The sequence below is a fragment of the Eriocheir sinensis genome, chromosome 22 (genome assembly GCF_024679095.1).
Source record: "Eriocheir sinensis breed Jianghai 21 chromosome 22, ASM2467909v1, whole genome shotgun sequence".
Lineage (NCBI taxonomy): Eukaryota > Metazoa > Arthropoda > Malacostraca > Decapoda > Varunidae > Eriocheir > Eriocheir sinensis.
The window spans coordinates 10,383,049-10,400,931 of record NC_066530.1 but is presented as its reverse complement, the minus strand read 5'-3'; the positions used below and the strand labels follow the sequence as shown (position 1 = coordinate 10,400,931).

Here is a 17,883-nt window from a genome sequence, read left to right as displayed (position 1 = left end):
GTTCTCCATGCAGGACACCGCGCCCACACGCTGACCGCTCAGCCTCAGCCGCCGTAGGTTCCCTGATAATGTCTAATACAGGACAGTGACAGGTATGACTTATTTTCTACAGCAAAAAATGCAACTCAAGGGCATAGACAATTAACAAGAAACAAGAAAAAAGCCCGCTTATGAGTAGGTGCTGCATAGTAAGACTGGCTTCCTGTCAACACGAGGCTGCCAGCAGTCGGGTGTTAAAACGAAACCAGGTCAGGAAGCGTTGACTTATTTATACACCGACACCTTTTAACAGTTCTCTGGCTGCCGAGGGAATCGCGACTTTTGTATCGTTTTTTTTATAATAATATGAGGTAAGCCAATACCACTGTTACGTAGTGTGTCCTGCCGGCTCTCTTACCACCAACGCCTTACTAACACCACCCCTTCACACATTTGTAAACTTAAACCATTGCTACGTGTCTTGGCCGGCTATTTTTTTTTACAGCAAAGGAAACAGCTCAAGGGCAAAAAAAAAAAAAAAAAAGAAAGAAAGAAAACAACAATGAAAAATTCCGCAAATCACTGCTCCCATGGAGGTATGAAAAAAGGGTTCAGAGGAGTGGCCAAAAGAGAGGTCAATTTCGGGAGGAGAGGTGTCCTGATACTCTCCTCTAGAAAGATTTCAAGTCATACCCAGGACGACATACTGATGAAGGAAGATTGCTCCGGAGTTTACCAGCGTGAGGGAAGAAAGAGTGAAGATGCTGGTTAATTCTTGCATCTGACCACCAGAACCTTATCAGCATCCTTACTACAGCCCTTCACCCATATATAAACTTAAACACATTGCTACGTGTCCTGCCCTGCTCTCTTACCACCAAAACCTCATTAACATCACCTTTATTACAGCCCTTCACCCATTTATAAACCTCGGCCAAGTCTCCTCGCACCCTTCGCCTCACTAGAGCAATGGTTCCCAAACTATTCAGGCCGCCCACCGCCGACCAGGCCGTGACCGAGTCCAAGGTAAAGACCGAGTTCACGCACCCCGCCACGATTTGTTAAGAATTTTGTAAACGCAAAGTACGAGGCTTTGGGCGATAGCTATAAAATCTGAACGAAAACGTAAACTGCAGACTGGATGGATGTGCTCAGAGCCCGGGTGAGTTTCAGAGTATAGGAACAGTCAATTCAGCTACGGCGTACAGCAAGCACTAGTCCTAAAATAATATTAGTTAATGATGTATTTAAAATTTTTGACGTAAAAACTCCGTCATTACAAGAAGATAGGTAATAGACAGATAGATAGATACAGTGAAACCAGACTGGGAGACAAATACAGACAGAGGTAGATAAAAAGACAGATTGGGTGACTTATAGGAGGAAATACAGACAATAAAATAATCACACTGGTCAAATAGGAACACAGCAGGGAGAGGAGGGAGGGGAGGAGGAGGAGGAGACAGGGTGGGGGGAGAGAGAGAGAGAGATAGAGCGAGAGAGAGAGAGAGTGCAGGGAATGAGATGGGCTGAGAAGGGAGACAGAGGAAGAAAGATAGAGATGTGTGGGCGATGTGTAAGGGAGTGAGACAGAAAGGGGAGATATGCAAAAGGGGATGTGATTAGGAGCTGTAGGGAATGAGATGGGCTGAGAAGGGTGTGTATTCTTGGCTATAGGAGACAGAGGAAGAAAGATAGAGATGTGTGGGCGATGTGTAAGGGAGTGAGACAGAAAGGGGAGATATGCAAAAGGGGATGTGATTAGGAGCTGTAGGGAATGAGATGGGCTGAGAAGGGTGTGTATTCTTGTCTACAGAGAACAGAGGAGGGAGAATAGAGATGTGTAGGGGATGTGTAAGGGTGTGAGACAGAAAGGGGAGATATGCAAAAGAAGGGGATGTGATTAGGAGCTGTAGGGAATGAGATGGGCTGAGAAGGGTGTGTATTCTTGGCTATAGGGGTCAGAGGAAGAAAGATAGAAGGTGTAGGGGATGTGTGGGGGATGTGTAAGGGTGTGTGCCAAAAAAGGGGAGATATGCAAAAGAAGGGGATGTGATTAGGAGCTGTAGGGAATGAGATGGGCTGAGAAGGGTGTGTATTCTTGGTTATAAGGGACAGAGGAAGAAGGATAGAGATGTGTGGGGGATGTGTCAGGGTGTGTGACAAAAAAGGGGAGATATGCAAAAGAAGGGAGATGTGAAACGGAGCTGCAGGGAATGAGATGGGCTGAGAAGGGTGTGCATTTTTGGCTGTAGGAGACAGAGGAGGGAGAATAGAGATGTGTGGGGTATGTGTATGAGCGTGTGACAAAAAGGGGAGATATGCAAAAGAAGGGGATGTGATAAGGAGGTGCAGAGAATGAGATGGGCTGAGAAGGGTGTGCATTCTTGGCTATGGGGGACAGAGGAAGAAAGATAGAGATGTGTGGGGGATGTGTAAGGGTGAGTGACAAAAAAGGGGAGATATGCAAAAGAAGGGAGAAGTGATAATGAGCTGCAGGGAATGAGATGGGCTGAGAAGGGTGTGTATTCTTGGTTATAGGAGACAGAGGAGGGAGAATAGAAGATGTGTAGGGGTGAGTAGGGGATATGTAAGGGGTGTATAGGGGTGTAAGGGTGTGTAAGTGTGTAATTGGGTGCGAGGTCTTCCTATTGCATTCCCAAGTCTAGTGTCTCGGTTCTTACTGGATTAAAAGTACAAGTTATTATCTTGTTTTCGACCTGTCCTTGTGTTGTTCTCTGCCTCCACGCCGCGTCTATGGGCCTGTGTTGACCTCTAGTGTGTTTCCTGAGGCTGGTTTTTGTTCTGGCTTTCTCTTCTCTTCTTCTTCTTCTTCTTCTTCTTTCGTTTTGTTCTTGTATTGTTCGTGTATTGTTCGTGTATTATCCTCGCTGTGTCTGTGGGCCTGTGTTGACCTCTAGTGTGTTTCCTGAGGTTGGTTTTTGGTATGTCTTTCTCTATTCTTCTTCTTCTTCTTCTTCTTCTTCTTCTTCTTCTTCTTCTTCTTCTTCTTCTTCTTCTTTCTTTCTTTCTTTCCGTGTCTCTGGGCCTGTGTTGACCTTTAGTGTGTTTCCTGAGGTTGGTTTGGGTCTGTTTTTTCTTCTCTTCTTCTTTTTCTTTCTATTCTTTCCTTCCTTTGTTCCTGTATCGTTCTTGTATTCTTCTCTGTCTCCTCGCTATGTCAATCTTTCTCTTCTTATATATCCATTCTCGCTTCTATTTCTCTTCCTTCTATTTGTCTATTCGTCTATTTGCAGTCTATTTGTGAGTTGCTGAAGCCTTATCTCTTTTTCTATCTTCATTTCTTGTTTACACTTCGCTCTTTTCTATTGGTCTCTCTGCATTCTCCATTACGTCTCTCAGTCTCTCTCTATGGTTTAAATATGAGCTCTTGATGCCTTTTCTCTTCACTTTTCCTTTCACTTCACTTCACCTTTCCCCTCGAGTGGGCTGACGTCTGGTAATATCTGTCTGCTCATGATATTACCCATTGGAACACTAACGCAACCTCTACGAAAGCCTTATCAAATGTGGGTGTATATATATATATATATATATATATATATATATATATATATATATATATATATATATATATATATATATATATATATATATTTTTTTACGTCGCGGCCTATTGCGCCGGTAGGCTTCTTTCCGGTGGGGCCTGATGGTTGGCCCAAGGCTTCTTCCCGGTGGGGCCTGATGGTTGGCCCAGCCCGTTCTGGCGCAGGCGAGTGTTTATAGTGGCGCCATCTTGCATTGGCTCATGCTGCCCTCCCGGACCTCATCTTTAATCCTAGAATCTAGAGTCCGGGTTGATGGGTGGTCTTCTGAACAGCATGTGGGTAGTTTTAAGCCACTCGGCGGCTGAAAAATCCCAGCTTGGTGGCCAGGCGGATTGAACTCGCGTCCTCCTGAACGCGGTGCTGTTACTCTGTCGACTCACCACCGCCTATATATATATATATATATATATATATATATATATCTATATATATATATATATATATATATATATATATATCCTATATATGTCTATCTGCTCATGACACTACCCATGGAAACACTAATTAGGCCGCCTGCACACGAGCAATTTTTAACCAGCGGGAGCTGCGGGGATCATGTTTCTTAAAGGCTCCCCTAAGCGAATTAATGAGAAAAAATCATCACTCACGCAAATCATTATATAATAGATGTCAACGCATTTGTAATCAATTGGTGCATCCTCTATTTTGGGTATTTATGTCGACAAAAATTTGGCCCGTCGCTGATACTCGGTTAATTACTAGTTGTCACAACGAAAAAAATGTCAAAAATAGAACACACACATCTGCATGGGTGCCGCACACGGGCAGTTTTTCTTGAGGCGACAACAAAAAGTTGTGAGGTAATTGGCGCCTGGTCAGTTTCTCCGACAACACAATTATTATTGTCGGCAAATGTGGCCGTGATAGAAACCGTTACTTTAATGGGAGCCGCACACGAGCAACACTTCGGTGCCGCCCCCCAGCCGCGTGCTGCAGAGGGGAGAGGACCTTACTACGCCATGGCTATAAAAGACTTCCTTCTAATGGCACACACTTCCTCATGTTGGTGTCCTGGTGTGCAATAAGTGGCCCAATTATTGTCATTAGATGACCAAAACTTTCCTGTGTCATCCTGAAATAATTAAAACATTTCTCAGGGTGGCCTTTTAAATCATCAAATAATGTGTGTAATGCTCCACGCAGTAATCTTTGACTGCCTGCGGGGTGTATCCAGCACTTTCTTGGGCTCTTTTTGCGCTTCCTTCTGAGCAAGAGCGCACAAGTAACTGCTACTTCCACGGTATCCATGATGACACCAAATAGAAATTGCTGCCCGTGTGCGGGTGTACCTTACCGACAACTTTTCGTTGCGACAATTTTTTATTGTGACAATATTTTGTTGTGACAACTGGCAATTAAAAGTTGATCGTGTGCGGCCAGCCTAACACAACCTCTAGGAAAGCCTTGTCTAGTGTGGGTGTGTGAGCCCCGAAATGTCTGAGAGTACGGACCCTGAGGAGTAGGCGACCTGCGCCATGAACGGGAAAAACACGGAAACATGGAAATACAGGCAACGGAAAGCCTATAGGTTCACTACGAGGTTGTCCGCACTATTTATAGTGATTTTGATCCTTGTTATTAAATCCTTCGAAGCCTTGGCACATGTATTTCAAAAGGCTCGTAGTTGTTGAAGGGGTTTCAAATCGTGTTTTTTTTTTTTTTTTTTTTTTTTTTTTTACCCTGGCGGTAGTTTTGTAAGGCTTCCGCGCCACGAACAAGAAAAAACATTCATGACAACCCGATGTAGCGCCTGTCCGGGGAGGCGTGGCCGAGTGGTCAGCGTGCGGGCGTGGTGAGTCCGAGGACCTAACGTGGACTAGGTTTAAGTCCCCAGCGATACTCGCTGATTTTTCAAGTTATCGCCGCGTGGCGGAAGATTACCCACCGTCCGGATCTTCAATCAACCTTAAATTTAGCGACCTCGGTCAGGAGGAGCACCGGGGGGCAGCATGGGCCAGGCAAGAGTCATACAACACGGCAGACACTATAAATAAAATCAGCCTGCGCCACTAACGGGCTGGGGCCGTCCATGAGGCCCCTCAGGATAGCCTTCCGCCTTACAGGCAGCGCACACACACACACACACACACACACACGAGGTGCAGAAGGAAGGTACGGTAGCAGTGATGAAGAAATTGAACAAAATAGGGCATTCTCTGGCTTCGCCAGCCGAGAGACAACTATTTATAAACGAATGTTGATGCTGGAAAGAAAACTGGATAAGTGGATTGATATGATAAAGAGCAGAGAGATGGAGGAGTCCCAAAATAGGGAATTCCATAGAGACCTTAAAGCTAGGGTTCGTGGCTTGGAGGAACGGGAGAAGCAACTGATCAAAGAGAATGAAGAGTTGAAGGGAAAAGTGGCAGAATATGAAAAGTCGATGAAAGATGGACTGGGGGAGGTTATAAAGGAAAATGAAAGTTTAAAGAAATTAGTCACCCAGGAGGAGAAAAGAGTCAGGGAGGAGGTATTGGGTGAAATGAAGACCTGGAAAGTGGAGAGTGAGAAAGCAAACGTGAATCTTAGAGAGGTAATTGAGCAACAAATGAAAGAAGATAAGGAAGATGTAGAAAAGGAAGTGGTTAAGGTAATAAAGAAAAATGAAGAACTAGTCAGGGAAGTTGCAGACAAGAAGAAGAGTGTGATAGTATTTGGTTTGAAGGAAAAGACGATCACATATAAGCCTAAAAGAGATAAAGAGGAATTGAAATCAATTAAGGACCTACTAAAAAATTTAAATGATGACGAGCGACAAAGTATTGAGGAAGAGGTGGAGGAAATCCACAGGATGGGTCCATACACAGAAGGAAAAACCAGGCCAATAAAAATAAAGTTAAGATCACAGAAGGCGGCTGAGGATATTTTGTACAGAACAACTAAATTAAGGGAAACGGAAGATTGCAAGGATATATACATAAAGAAAAATAGAAATGAAGAAGAAAGAAGGAAATGGAACGAACTACTAGCAGAGGCGAAGGAGAAGAATAATGAAAGATCTGTGGAAGAAAAGGAGATATTTTTTTGGAGAATAGTAGGGGACCGAGTCAGAAAGTGGTACACAAGAGAGAGGATAAAGAAGAACGAAAGTTAGAAAACATAGATAAGAGTAAATGTTTAAGAATGATGTATACAAATGTAGATGGATTAATAACTAGTAAATTTGAACTGCAAGATTTCATAAAGGAGAAAGAACCAATGATCGTATGCTTAAAGGAAACCAAACTGAACGAAGCTATTAAATTAGAGATAAATAAAAACTATGATATATGGAGGAAAGATAGAATGGGCAAAGGGGGAGGTGGAGTGATGATAATGACAAAAAAGGAGTTAGCAGTGAAAGTGGTAGAATACGGTGAAGGTAAAGCTGAAATTGCGAAAGTAAATGTGGAAACCAAAAACAAGGAAAGGTTGACAATTATAACCGCATATGTACCACCTAGAACAAACTCATGGTGTAAGGAAGAGCACGACACTATGATCAATGACACTATACGGAGTTTAAGCAAAATGCTTAAGGAAAACAAAAAAGTTATGCTAGTTGGTGACTTCAATTGTAAAGAGATTGACTGGGAGATATTCGAGAGTAATAGTGGAGATAACGCATGGGGAGATAGATTCCTAAGATTGATGATGGAGAATCTTATGATACAAAGAGTGAATGAACATACAAGATATAGAAGTGACGATGAACCGGCAAGACTGGACCTAGTACTAACAAAAGGAATATACATCAAGGATGAACTAAGGTATGGATGTCCACTGGGCAAGAGTGATCATGTAACCATAGAGATTGATACAGAAGTGGAGGTTACTAAAGAGGATGAATCTTACAAATCAAACAGGCTAAACTATATTAAGACAGACATGGAAAATCTTCGGAAGTTTTACGAGAAAGTGGAATGGGATGAGTTACTGAGAAAAAATAAAGTACAAGAAAAGTATGATATCTTTATGGAAGCCTATAACACCGGTGTCAAAAAATATGTACCCGTATACAGACCCAAAGTTAAGGGTAGGAAGGACTGGTTTAATGCCAAATGTGCAAACGCAAAAGAAAAAAGGGACAAAGCATGGAAAAGACTAAAAAGAAGGAAGAATCAAAGAAACAAAGAAGACTTCAGAATGGCGAGAAATGAATATGTGAAAATAAGGAAAGAAGAAGAAAAGGGATATGAGAAGGATATTGTGGAAAAATGCAAAGAACAGCCTAAGTTGTTTTACAGATTTATAAATGGGAAGACTAAACCGAAAGAAACAATAGAAAGACTGAGAGACGGGAATGTGGAAGTCAATGACCCTAAAGGTATGGCAGAGTTATTAAATAGAAAATTCCAGCAAGTCTTTACCAAAGAAACAATCTTTATTGAGCCGCAAGAGAATAAAATAGAAGTTCATATGGAAGAGATTATGGTAAACAAAGAAGAGATCTAAAAATTACTGGGAGAACTAGAAGAGGGAAAAGCAGTAGGACCGGATGGAGTCACTGGGTATATTTCAAAAAAATGTAGAGATGAATTAATTGTTCCAATATACGACATCATAAGATGCTCAGTAGCAACAGGTACGGTGCCCAATGAGTGGAGAAGGGCTGAAGTGGTCCCCATATATAACAGTGGAAGGAAAGATGAACCTTCAAACTACAGACCCATATCCCTGACAAGTGTTTTGTGCAAAATATGTGAGAAAATAATAAAGAAGCAGTGGACTAAATTTCTAGAAGAGCATAAGTTAATTACCAGCAAACAATATGGATTTCAAAAGGGCCGATCATGTGTTACAAACTTACTCAGTTTTTACTCAAGAGTGACAGACAGAACACAGGAAAGGGATGGATGGGTTGATTGTATTTATCTAGATTTAAAAATGGTCTTCGACAAAGTTCCACATACAAGACTATTATGGAAACTGGAAAATAAAGGAGGATTGAAAGGAAATATGAAAATATGGATGGCAAGCTACCTAATGGGAAGGGAGATGAGAACTGTGGTGAAGGACATAAAATCAGAATGGAGAAATGTCGAAAGCGGAGTACCACAGGGTTCAGTATTAGCACCGATAATCTTCCTGGTATATGTAAATGACATGGCTGAAGGAGTTAATAGCTACATAAACCTATTTGCTGACGACGCTAAATTACAAAAACATATAAGAAACAAAGAAGATTGTGAAATATTGCAAGAAGACCTATACAAAATTTGGAAATGGAGTATGGATTGGGAGATGGAATTTAATGTGAAAAAATGTCATGTTATGGAAATGGGTAAAAGTGAAACAAGACCAATCTGGATATACAAAATGGGAAATGGTGAAACATTAAAAAAAGTGCATGAAGAGAGAGATCTGGGAGTAGTGATGAGGGATGATAATCAACCAGTCATATAAATCGGATCTTTAGAGACACATATAACTTGGTGAGAAATATTGGAGTAGCATTTAACTACATGGACAAGGACATGATGAGAAGGCTAATCACTACCATGATTAGACCAAAATTAGAATATGCAGAGGTAGTGTGGTCCCCCCATAAGAAGAAGCATATAAAGAAACTAGAAAGAATACAGAGGATGGCATCAAAAATGGTCCCAGAGTTGGAGGGATTAATATACGAGGAAAGATTGAAGGAAATGAACTTAACAACACTGGAACAAAGAAGAGAAAGGGGAGACCTAATCCAAATTTATAAATTATTAAATAAAATAGATGAAGTAGATAATGAAGAACTGCTACTAACAGAAGGAAACATAAGCAGAAATACAAGAGGACACAGTAAAAAATTGAGAAAGGGGAGATGCTTGAGAGACACAAAGAAGTATAGCTTCCCGCAAAGAAATGTAGAGGTTTGGAACAGTCTGAGCGAGGATATAGTATCAGCGAGGAATCTGCAAAGCTTTAAAGATAAGTTGGATAAATGCAGATACGGAGACGGGACCACACGAGCATAATGCCCAGGCCCTGCAAAACTACAATTAGGAAAATACAACTAGGTAAACACACACACACACACACACACACACACACACACACACACACACACACACATAAAGAAAAGAAAACCGGCCATATTATTAAACAGTTCGGAGCCCAGGCGCACACATCTCCTTTTCAACCTTTGGAAATAGTTGCTGTGAGAGGCGGAAGCGTCTGAGAATACCGACCAGTGTCCTCACAGCAGCCCGACACGCTTGATAATACACTCCTGGACAGTCCCTTCACGCCCGGCAGCCACTTCACGCCCACCGAGCACCAGATGAAAGCACTTTGGTAGGTATGTACAAAGTCATGAAACATTTGTTTGAATGTACACGTGCGACGGCTGCCCTGAACAAATATCTCACTTGTCACGTCCCTGGGCTGTCATTGTGCCTGTGGGTCGCCGCGATGCCCCCCACTCCCCACACACACACACACATACCCATGAACCGGGCGGGGTGACATCAATGTTAGAGGTTCACGTAACGCCGCCGCCCGCCCAGACACCTCCCATCACCTGATATGTTTATGTAACACTGTAGGGATGCGGCCATCACTCACCCTGACACACACACACACAAAAAAAATCTCTCTCTCTCTCTCTCTCTCTCTCTCTCTCTCTCTCTCTCTCTCTCTCTCTCTCTCTCTCTCTCTCTCTCTCTCTCTCTCTCTCTCTCTCTCTCTCTCTCTCTCTCTCTCTCTGTAGCTTCGAGGGGGGATGGGATAGCTAAAATGCCACCACCATTACCATCACCCCCACCACCACCACCATCACCATCACCCCCACCACCACCACCATCACCGCCACCAAAACTTTCTTTCCGCGAGTGTTGGGGTCAGGTGTTGGAGTGGCCGGGCGTAATCACGATGAACCGGGTTGGTTAGTTTGCCTGAGTGGTCGGGTTGCTGCCGTCGACAAACATTCAGGCAAGGAAAGGCGACTCTGCAATGTTGGGGCCACTTCCCGCTGATTTAGTCGACGGCACGGCGCATATTCCCACACGTTTTCGGCTCTCAAGACAACGAGGGCACGGCGCATATTCTCACACGTTTTCGGCTCTCAAGACAACGAGGGCACGGCGCATATTCTCACACGTTTTCGGCTCTCAAGACAACGAGGGCACGGCGCATATTCCCACACGTTTTCGGCTCTCAAGACAACGAGGGCACGGCGCATATTCCCACACGTTTTCGGCTCTCAAGACAACGAGGGCACGGCGCATATTCCCACACGTTTTCGGCTCTCAAGACAACGAGGGCACGGCGCATATTCTCACACGTTTTCGGCTCTCAAGACAACGACGGCACGGCGCATATTCACACACGTTTTCGGCTCTCAAGACAACGAGGGCACGGCGCATATTCACACACGATTTTGGCACTCAAGACAACGACGGCACGGCGCATATTCCCACGCTTTGGCTCTCAAGACAACGAGGGCACGGCGCATATTCCACACGCTTTGGCACTCAAGACAACGACGGCACGGCGCATTTTCGCAAACGTTTTAGTCTCTCTAGACAAAGAGGGCACGGCGCATATTCTCACACGCTTTTGGCACTCAAGACAACGACGGCACGGCGCATATTCCCACACGTTTTCGGCTCTCAAGACAACGAGGGCACGGCGCATATTCTCACACGCTTTTGGCACTCAAGACAACGACGGCACGGCGCATATTCTCACACGCTTTTGGCACTCAAGACAACGACGGCACGGCGCATATTCCCACACGCTTTTGGCACTCAAGACAACGACGGCACGGCGCATATTCCCACACGCTTTTGGCACTCAAGACAACGACGGCACGGCGCATATTCCCACACGTTTTCGGCTCTCAAGACAACGAGGGCACGGCGCATATTCTCACACGTTTTCGGCTCTCAAGACAACGAGGGCACGGCGCATATTCTCACACGTTTTCGGCTCTCAAGACAACGAGGGCACGGCGCATATTCCCACACGCTTTTGGCACTCAAGACAACGACGGCACGGCGCATATTCCCACACGCTTTTGGCTCTCAAGACAACGACGGCACGGCGCATATTCCCACACGTTTTCGGCTCTCAAGACAACGAGGGCACGGCGCATATTCTCACACGTTTTTGGCTCTCAAGACAACGACGGCACGGCGCATATTCTCACACGCTTTTGGCTCTCAAGACAACGAGGGCACGGCGCATATTCTCACACGTTTTCGGCTCTCAAGACAACGACGGCACGGCGCATATTCCCACACGCTTTTGGCTCTCAAGACAACGACGGCACGGCGCATATTCCCACACGCTTTTGGCTCTCAAGACAACGACGGCACGGCGCATATTCCCACACGTTTTCGGCTCTCAAGACAACGAGGGCACGGCGCATATTCTCACACGTTTTCGGCTCTCAAGACAACGAGGGCACGGCGCATATTCCCACACGCTTTTGGCACTCAAGACAACGACGGCACGGCGCATATTCTCACACGCTTTCGGCACTCAAGACAACGACGGCACGGCGCATATTCTCACACGCTTTCGGCTCTCAAGACAACGAGGGCACGGCGCATATTCTCACACGTTTTCGGCTCTCAAGACAACGAGGGCACGGCGCATATTCCCACACGCTTTTGGCACTCAAGACAACGAGGGCACGGCGCATATTCCCACACGCTTTTGGCACTCAAGACAACGAGGGCACGGCGCATATTCCCACACGCTTTTGGCACTCAAGACAACGAGGGCACGGCGCATATTCCCACACGCTTTTGGCTCTCAAGACAACTATTCCCAGGGGCCGTACAGGAGTGAATCGGGTTCGCATGACTGTTTTGTATGACCATGGTGCAGAGGCCTTGTCACACTATTGCTAGGCTCAAAAAAAATATACCCATGGATTTACCGACACAACCTCTACGAAAGCCTTACCAAATGTGTGTGTGTGTGTGTGTGTGTGTGTGTGTGTTTCCCAAGGCCACAAAGAAGATTAATCGGGTTCTCATGCGAGTGTCATTCACATTCATGGATCAGCGGCCTTGTCAAACTATCAGTAGGCTCGAAAGACTACCCGTGGAAGTGCCCCAAACCTCTGCGATGGCTTTGTTTCATGGTGCAGAAGCCTTGTCAAACTGCAGTAGGCTCACAAAACTATTCATGGAAATACCCACAATCTCTACAATGTCCTTATTAATGTGGGTGTGTAAGTCCCGAAAGGTTTGAGAGTATGGGCCCAGGTGACTCTACAAGGAAGCGGCGTACGTGGAGATGCTGGGCCGGGGGAGAGTGCTGCTGGCCCCGGGCGGCGGCCGCGACCGCATAGTTGTGGCGAGGCAATGACTCGCTGACTTGATTTCCTTGAGCGGTGTGTGCCGGGCGGTCGGAAGTAACAGTATTGGGAGCACCGCTGGCTGACACTGACGCTGAGCCTGACACATTCCATCACTAGCAGGCTGACGTTTTGGACACTGATACAGAAGACTTGGTACTTTTGCTGTTTAAAATACGTTTATGACAGTAATGAGACTGGGTACTCGTGGTGTTTTAAATACTTTGAGGACTGATGAAGCAGACTGGGTACTTTTGCTGTTATAAATACGTTTTTGAGTGTAATAAAATAGACTGGGTACCCGTGGCTGTTTATAATACTTTCCGGGAACTTATGAAACAAACTGGGTACTCGTGGCTGTCTGAAATGCGTTTTGGGGACTAATGTAGCAGACTGGGTACTTTTAATTGCTTTACATAAGTTTCTAAGTATAATAAAACAGACTGGGTACTTTTAATTGCTTTACATAAGTTTCTAAGTATAATAAAACAGACTGGGTACTTTTAATTGCTTTACATAAGTTTCTAAGTATAATAAAACAGACTGGGTACTTTTAATTGCTTTACATAAGTTTCTAAGTATAATAAAACAGACTGGGTACTTTTAATTGCTTTACATAAGTTTCTAAGTATAATAAAACAGACTGGGTACTCGTAGCTGTTTGATATACGTTTTGGGGCTAATGAAACAGACTGAGACAGGCTGACACGAACAAATACAATTGGAAGATGCTAATCACTGGAATCAATAAAAAGACTGAAATTTAACGGGAGGAAAATGTTTCAGCCCCCCCCCCCAAAAAATGTTTCAGCTCCCTCCCCCCCCAAAAAAATGTTGCAAGGAGTAATTCATTTTTCATTTTTTTCATTATAACTGTTTTTTTTGCCTTCGAGCCGCTTCCTTTACTATAAAAAAAAAAGTGTCGGGGATGAGCTCCGAGGGCATGCGTAGCTATTGTGTATCCCCCCTTTATAGATAGATAGATAGATAGATAGAAAGAAGTGAGACGAAGATGCAGGTTGTTCTTAAGCAGGTATATTTCATTCTTATCTGCTAAGTTTATCAATTTCAATCATCATCATCCTCATCATCTTCATTATCATCTTTAGTCCTTTTTAGTTCACTACAGGATAATGACCTTTTTATCCTCCTCCACCTGGTTCTCTGTCTGGTGTTAGTGTACTCCATTCCGCCCCGGTAAAGGTTCTAATTTCACCTCCTTACCTGGTTCGCTGTCTGGTGTTAGTGTGCTCCATCCTACCTCAGCAAAGGTTCTAATTCCACCTCTCCACCTGGTTCTGTCTGGTGTTAGTGCACTCCATCCTGCCCCGGTAAAGGTTCTAATTTCACCTCCCCACCTGGTCCTCTGTCTGCCCTGACTTCATTTCCGTTTTAAGCATGATATGACCAGCCCAAGCTCTTTTCTTATTCTGAATAGTCATTACAATATATTTAGCTTTGACTGTTCTCTAACCCTTAATATGCTCGTGTCCTATTTTTTCATGTTTTATTCATCTTTTATTACTCTATTCCTATTTGTGTGCTTTTAAGTTTTCTCTCTAAATAGTTCGTGAGGCGCCGTGTGTCAGGAGTGGCAGGACACACTGATTGTACGCCTTCCTCCCCAGTGAGAGTGCCAGGCTACTGCTGTTCAAGACATTACCCTGTTTACCAGCGGTGCGCCGTCCCATCTCTGTTCTCATTCTGGTACACTTTTCGTGGTCTGGGTTTGTCCTGGATGTGTGTATTTCTCTACTCTCTTGAATGTTTCGTTCTTGATCATCATTTATTGTCCTGCCAACAGATTAATCAGAACATATAGCATTAGCAACAGTAAACAGCAAAGTTAACGTCAGAACTAACAAAGTCCGTGCGTGAACACGTCTGACAGGGTCGTGCGTGGTCGTCACACAACACATGCAAAGTGCCTGGCGGTGGCTCGTCCTGAGTCGACAGTTCATCGGGCGAGGCACCGCGGCAACCATTCCCCTGATGACACACGCCTTTCAGCGGCGCGCCTCGGCCCACACTCTGCCAATCGTGTGTGGGTGGCACGGCACACGCGTGGCCGGACACACACACACACACACACGCGCACACACACACACACACACACACACCAATCAGCGGCCCAGCCATTGTGTGGCGGTGGCCGGGGCTGTCTGGCGGTCCTGCTGACCCGCTGGCCGCGGACCAGACTCAAGGCTGTCCTAGTGAAAAATAAATATATAAAAACAACTGAATGCCACTTAGGAAAAAATCGTAAATATATTTGTATTTCCGACGCAGACGAGGAGAACGTGTGTGTGTGTGTGTGTGTGTGTGTGTGTGTGTGTGTGTGTGTGTGTGTGTGTGTGTGTCACACATACCACCACCGAGTCACCCCCCCTCCACACGCACCACCGGTGTGTCAACTCCCTACCCCCACCACGGGCCGGGGCCGCGTGGTGCTCGTGGCCTGGGCCGCGGCGGGGCGGGCGTCGCGGCAGCTCGTGCCGTCCCCCGCGGGCCGCGTCACGCCAGGGTTCCTCCGGCGAGGCGCCGCGGGGAGACGCTGAGTGTTCATGAGGGAAAATGGCGAGAGCACACGCCTGACGCAGCGTTCTCGATGACACGCACTGAACTTTGAGTAATTAATGTGCATATATTGTATTTACACAGGGTGGGCGGACGGGCGTGCTGAAAACTATGTCCAGGGCCACACCAAAGCCGACGCCTGACAGGGTACGGCTGCCGTTCACTGGTTATCCAGCGACTCTCGCTCTGATCATGGCCGGTGCAGCGCTGCCCGGGGCTGCAGGGACCAGCTCATGAATAAAAAAAGTAGACCATTAAGAACGATTAACTATGCATGAAATAAAAGAAACGCGCCACCGCAGCCTGGCTGACCCCAGAGCTCCTCGACACCTGCTTGTGGCACTGCGGGGCTGCACACACACACACACACACACACACACACACACACACGGCTAGAGCGCCGCGCTGCAATGCTTCACGGCCAAACAGGCGGCGGTTCGAGCCTCGCTCAGGCCGGATTATTTCCGTTTACCAGGAGTGGTTACTGTCCCCCCTTGAGCAAGGGGGATGGGGTGTGTGGTGTGTGAGGTCCTGGCAGTACCCAGAGATCGACGATAATGAGCATGCACTTGCTCGTGTCGGGAGGGTACCTGCTGGCAAAAGCGAGTCCAACTCGTGATCAGGCCGTGGTGAATTACACACACACGTCCTTGGGAGAGTGGTTAGCACAAGGATTAAAAGCACGCCTAGCTACGATTCCGTAGGCCTAGGTTCAAATCTCGGCCTAGGCAGTCGGCGCGCAGCGCACCCAGCTGTTTATCCTACTTTTTGGGGCTGTCAGTAAGGGCCGCTTTCACAGCCACTTTTGTTTGTTTTGATCGTTACCAATGGCGGCGATCGCCGCTATAGTATTTCCACGTGAAACTGGCCGATGGGGTAGTGGCGGCTGTGGGGTTAACCTAGCCCCGCACCTTACCACACACTCTCAACACCTCTCGCTCCGCCTGCAGCCGTCACTACCCCATCGGCCAGTTTCACGTGGAAATACTAAGCGGCGATCGCCGCCATTGGTAACGATCAAAACATACAAAGGGACTGTGAAAGCGGCCCTAAATGGGCAACTGGGGAAACCTGGAGGAGGTACACTGTGGTAACCCGTATGTAGGATCTGTCCAGTGCCACGGTCTGCGCCCCGGCCGGCCCGCCGCAAGGAGTGGCTGCGTGCAATAAATTCACATGTTGCGGGCAGGGTCGACCGGCGCACCAATCAACCGCTGGTTTTGTTTTTACGTTCATCGAGATTGAAAGGCCAAGGACACCACCATATGATCATAGCAAACATCCCGCAGCACGCCGCTTCGTGACAAGAATGAAGTGAAGCGTGTGAAGAGTAGCCAGTGTTGGGCGGGGAGGGAAACCATATTTGACCCTCTTTGGGCCACTCCGACTTCCCGCTTAGCTGGCTTTTTCTCGCTTAATCTGCTTCCTCTGCTGAAAAAAAAGAAATACAGGGAGACGATGTTTGTTGAAGTTTGCTGTCTCAATTCCTTAACCTGTCATCGTGCCGCCCTGCCACCGTGAGGCAGCCGTGGCGACACACACACACACACACACACACACACACACACACACACATGACATGTAAACCCGTCCATTCTTTGCCTCTTGACGCCTCGCCTTCGTGAGAGACGCGGCGACACACACACACACACACACACACACACACACACACACACACACACACACACACACACACACATACACACACACATGACAAATCGGGTGTTGTCAGCGCACACAGGTACACACGCTTGACACTTTGTTCCTGTGGTCACGCCTGGCACCTCTGGGAACCCGGCGACAGTGAGAAATCTGCGTGGTCAACAGTAACGGGGCGCAGCGGGTTTCTCTACGGCGCCACACGGCCAGCGCATAACAGTGACGCAGAGGACCATAGTCGGTATACTCAGACGCTTCCACCTCTCACATCAACTACTTCCAAAGGCCAAAAAGAAGACCAGTCGAGTTCTAATGAGTGTTTTCTTAGATTCATGGTACAGAGGAAGGGTCAGACTACTACTGGGGTCATCCAAGCTACCCCTGGAAATGCTCAAAACTCCTACGAAAGCCTTGTCAAATATGTGAGCTTGAGGGCCGATGTGTTTAAGAATGCTCCCGTGTTTTGTCTGTCAAGACCCGAGGCGGTGTTCACGCGCTGGGCTCATTACAACGATCTTACATGAAAAGCAACTCTCAATAACACACTAGAGCCTATTTCCCAATTTGTCTCATACTGGCAGCGGATATGAGAGAGAAGGATTTGAATACTAACACGGCAGGCGATAGAGGCAGGTGGAAGCGGCTCATTTAAGAACAGCGACCCCGTTCATGAAAGTATACCCTCGATAACACAATGTAATCTATTTCCCAGGGTGTCTCATACTGGCAGAAGCTACAAGAAGGGTCTGAATATTAACACGGTGGGCGATAGAGGCAGGTGGAGACGGTCATTAAGAA

At 46.2% G+C, this 17,883-nt stretch overlaps 1 protein-coding gene across 1 annotated transcript in view; it reads left to right on the top strand.

The window, feature by feature from the left end:
• The first annotated feature begins 948 nt into the window (after positions 1-948).
• Positions 949-17,883, top strand: part of LOC127002293 (uncharacterized) — a 38,041-nt gene continuing 21,106 nt past the window's right edge. Inside the window, exon 1 of the mRNA XM_050868106.1 lies at positions 949-1,039. Coding sequence (XP_050724063.1) covers positions 949-1,039 — 91 coding nt within the window. The remainder of the gene's footprint in view (positions 1,040-17,883) is intronic.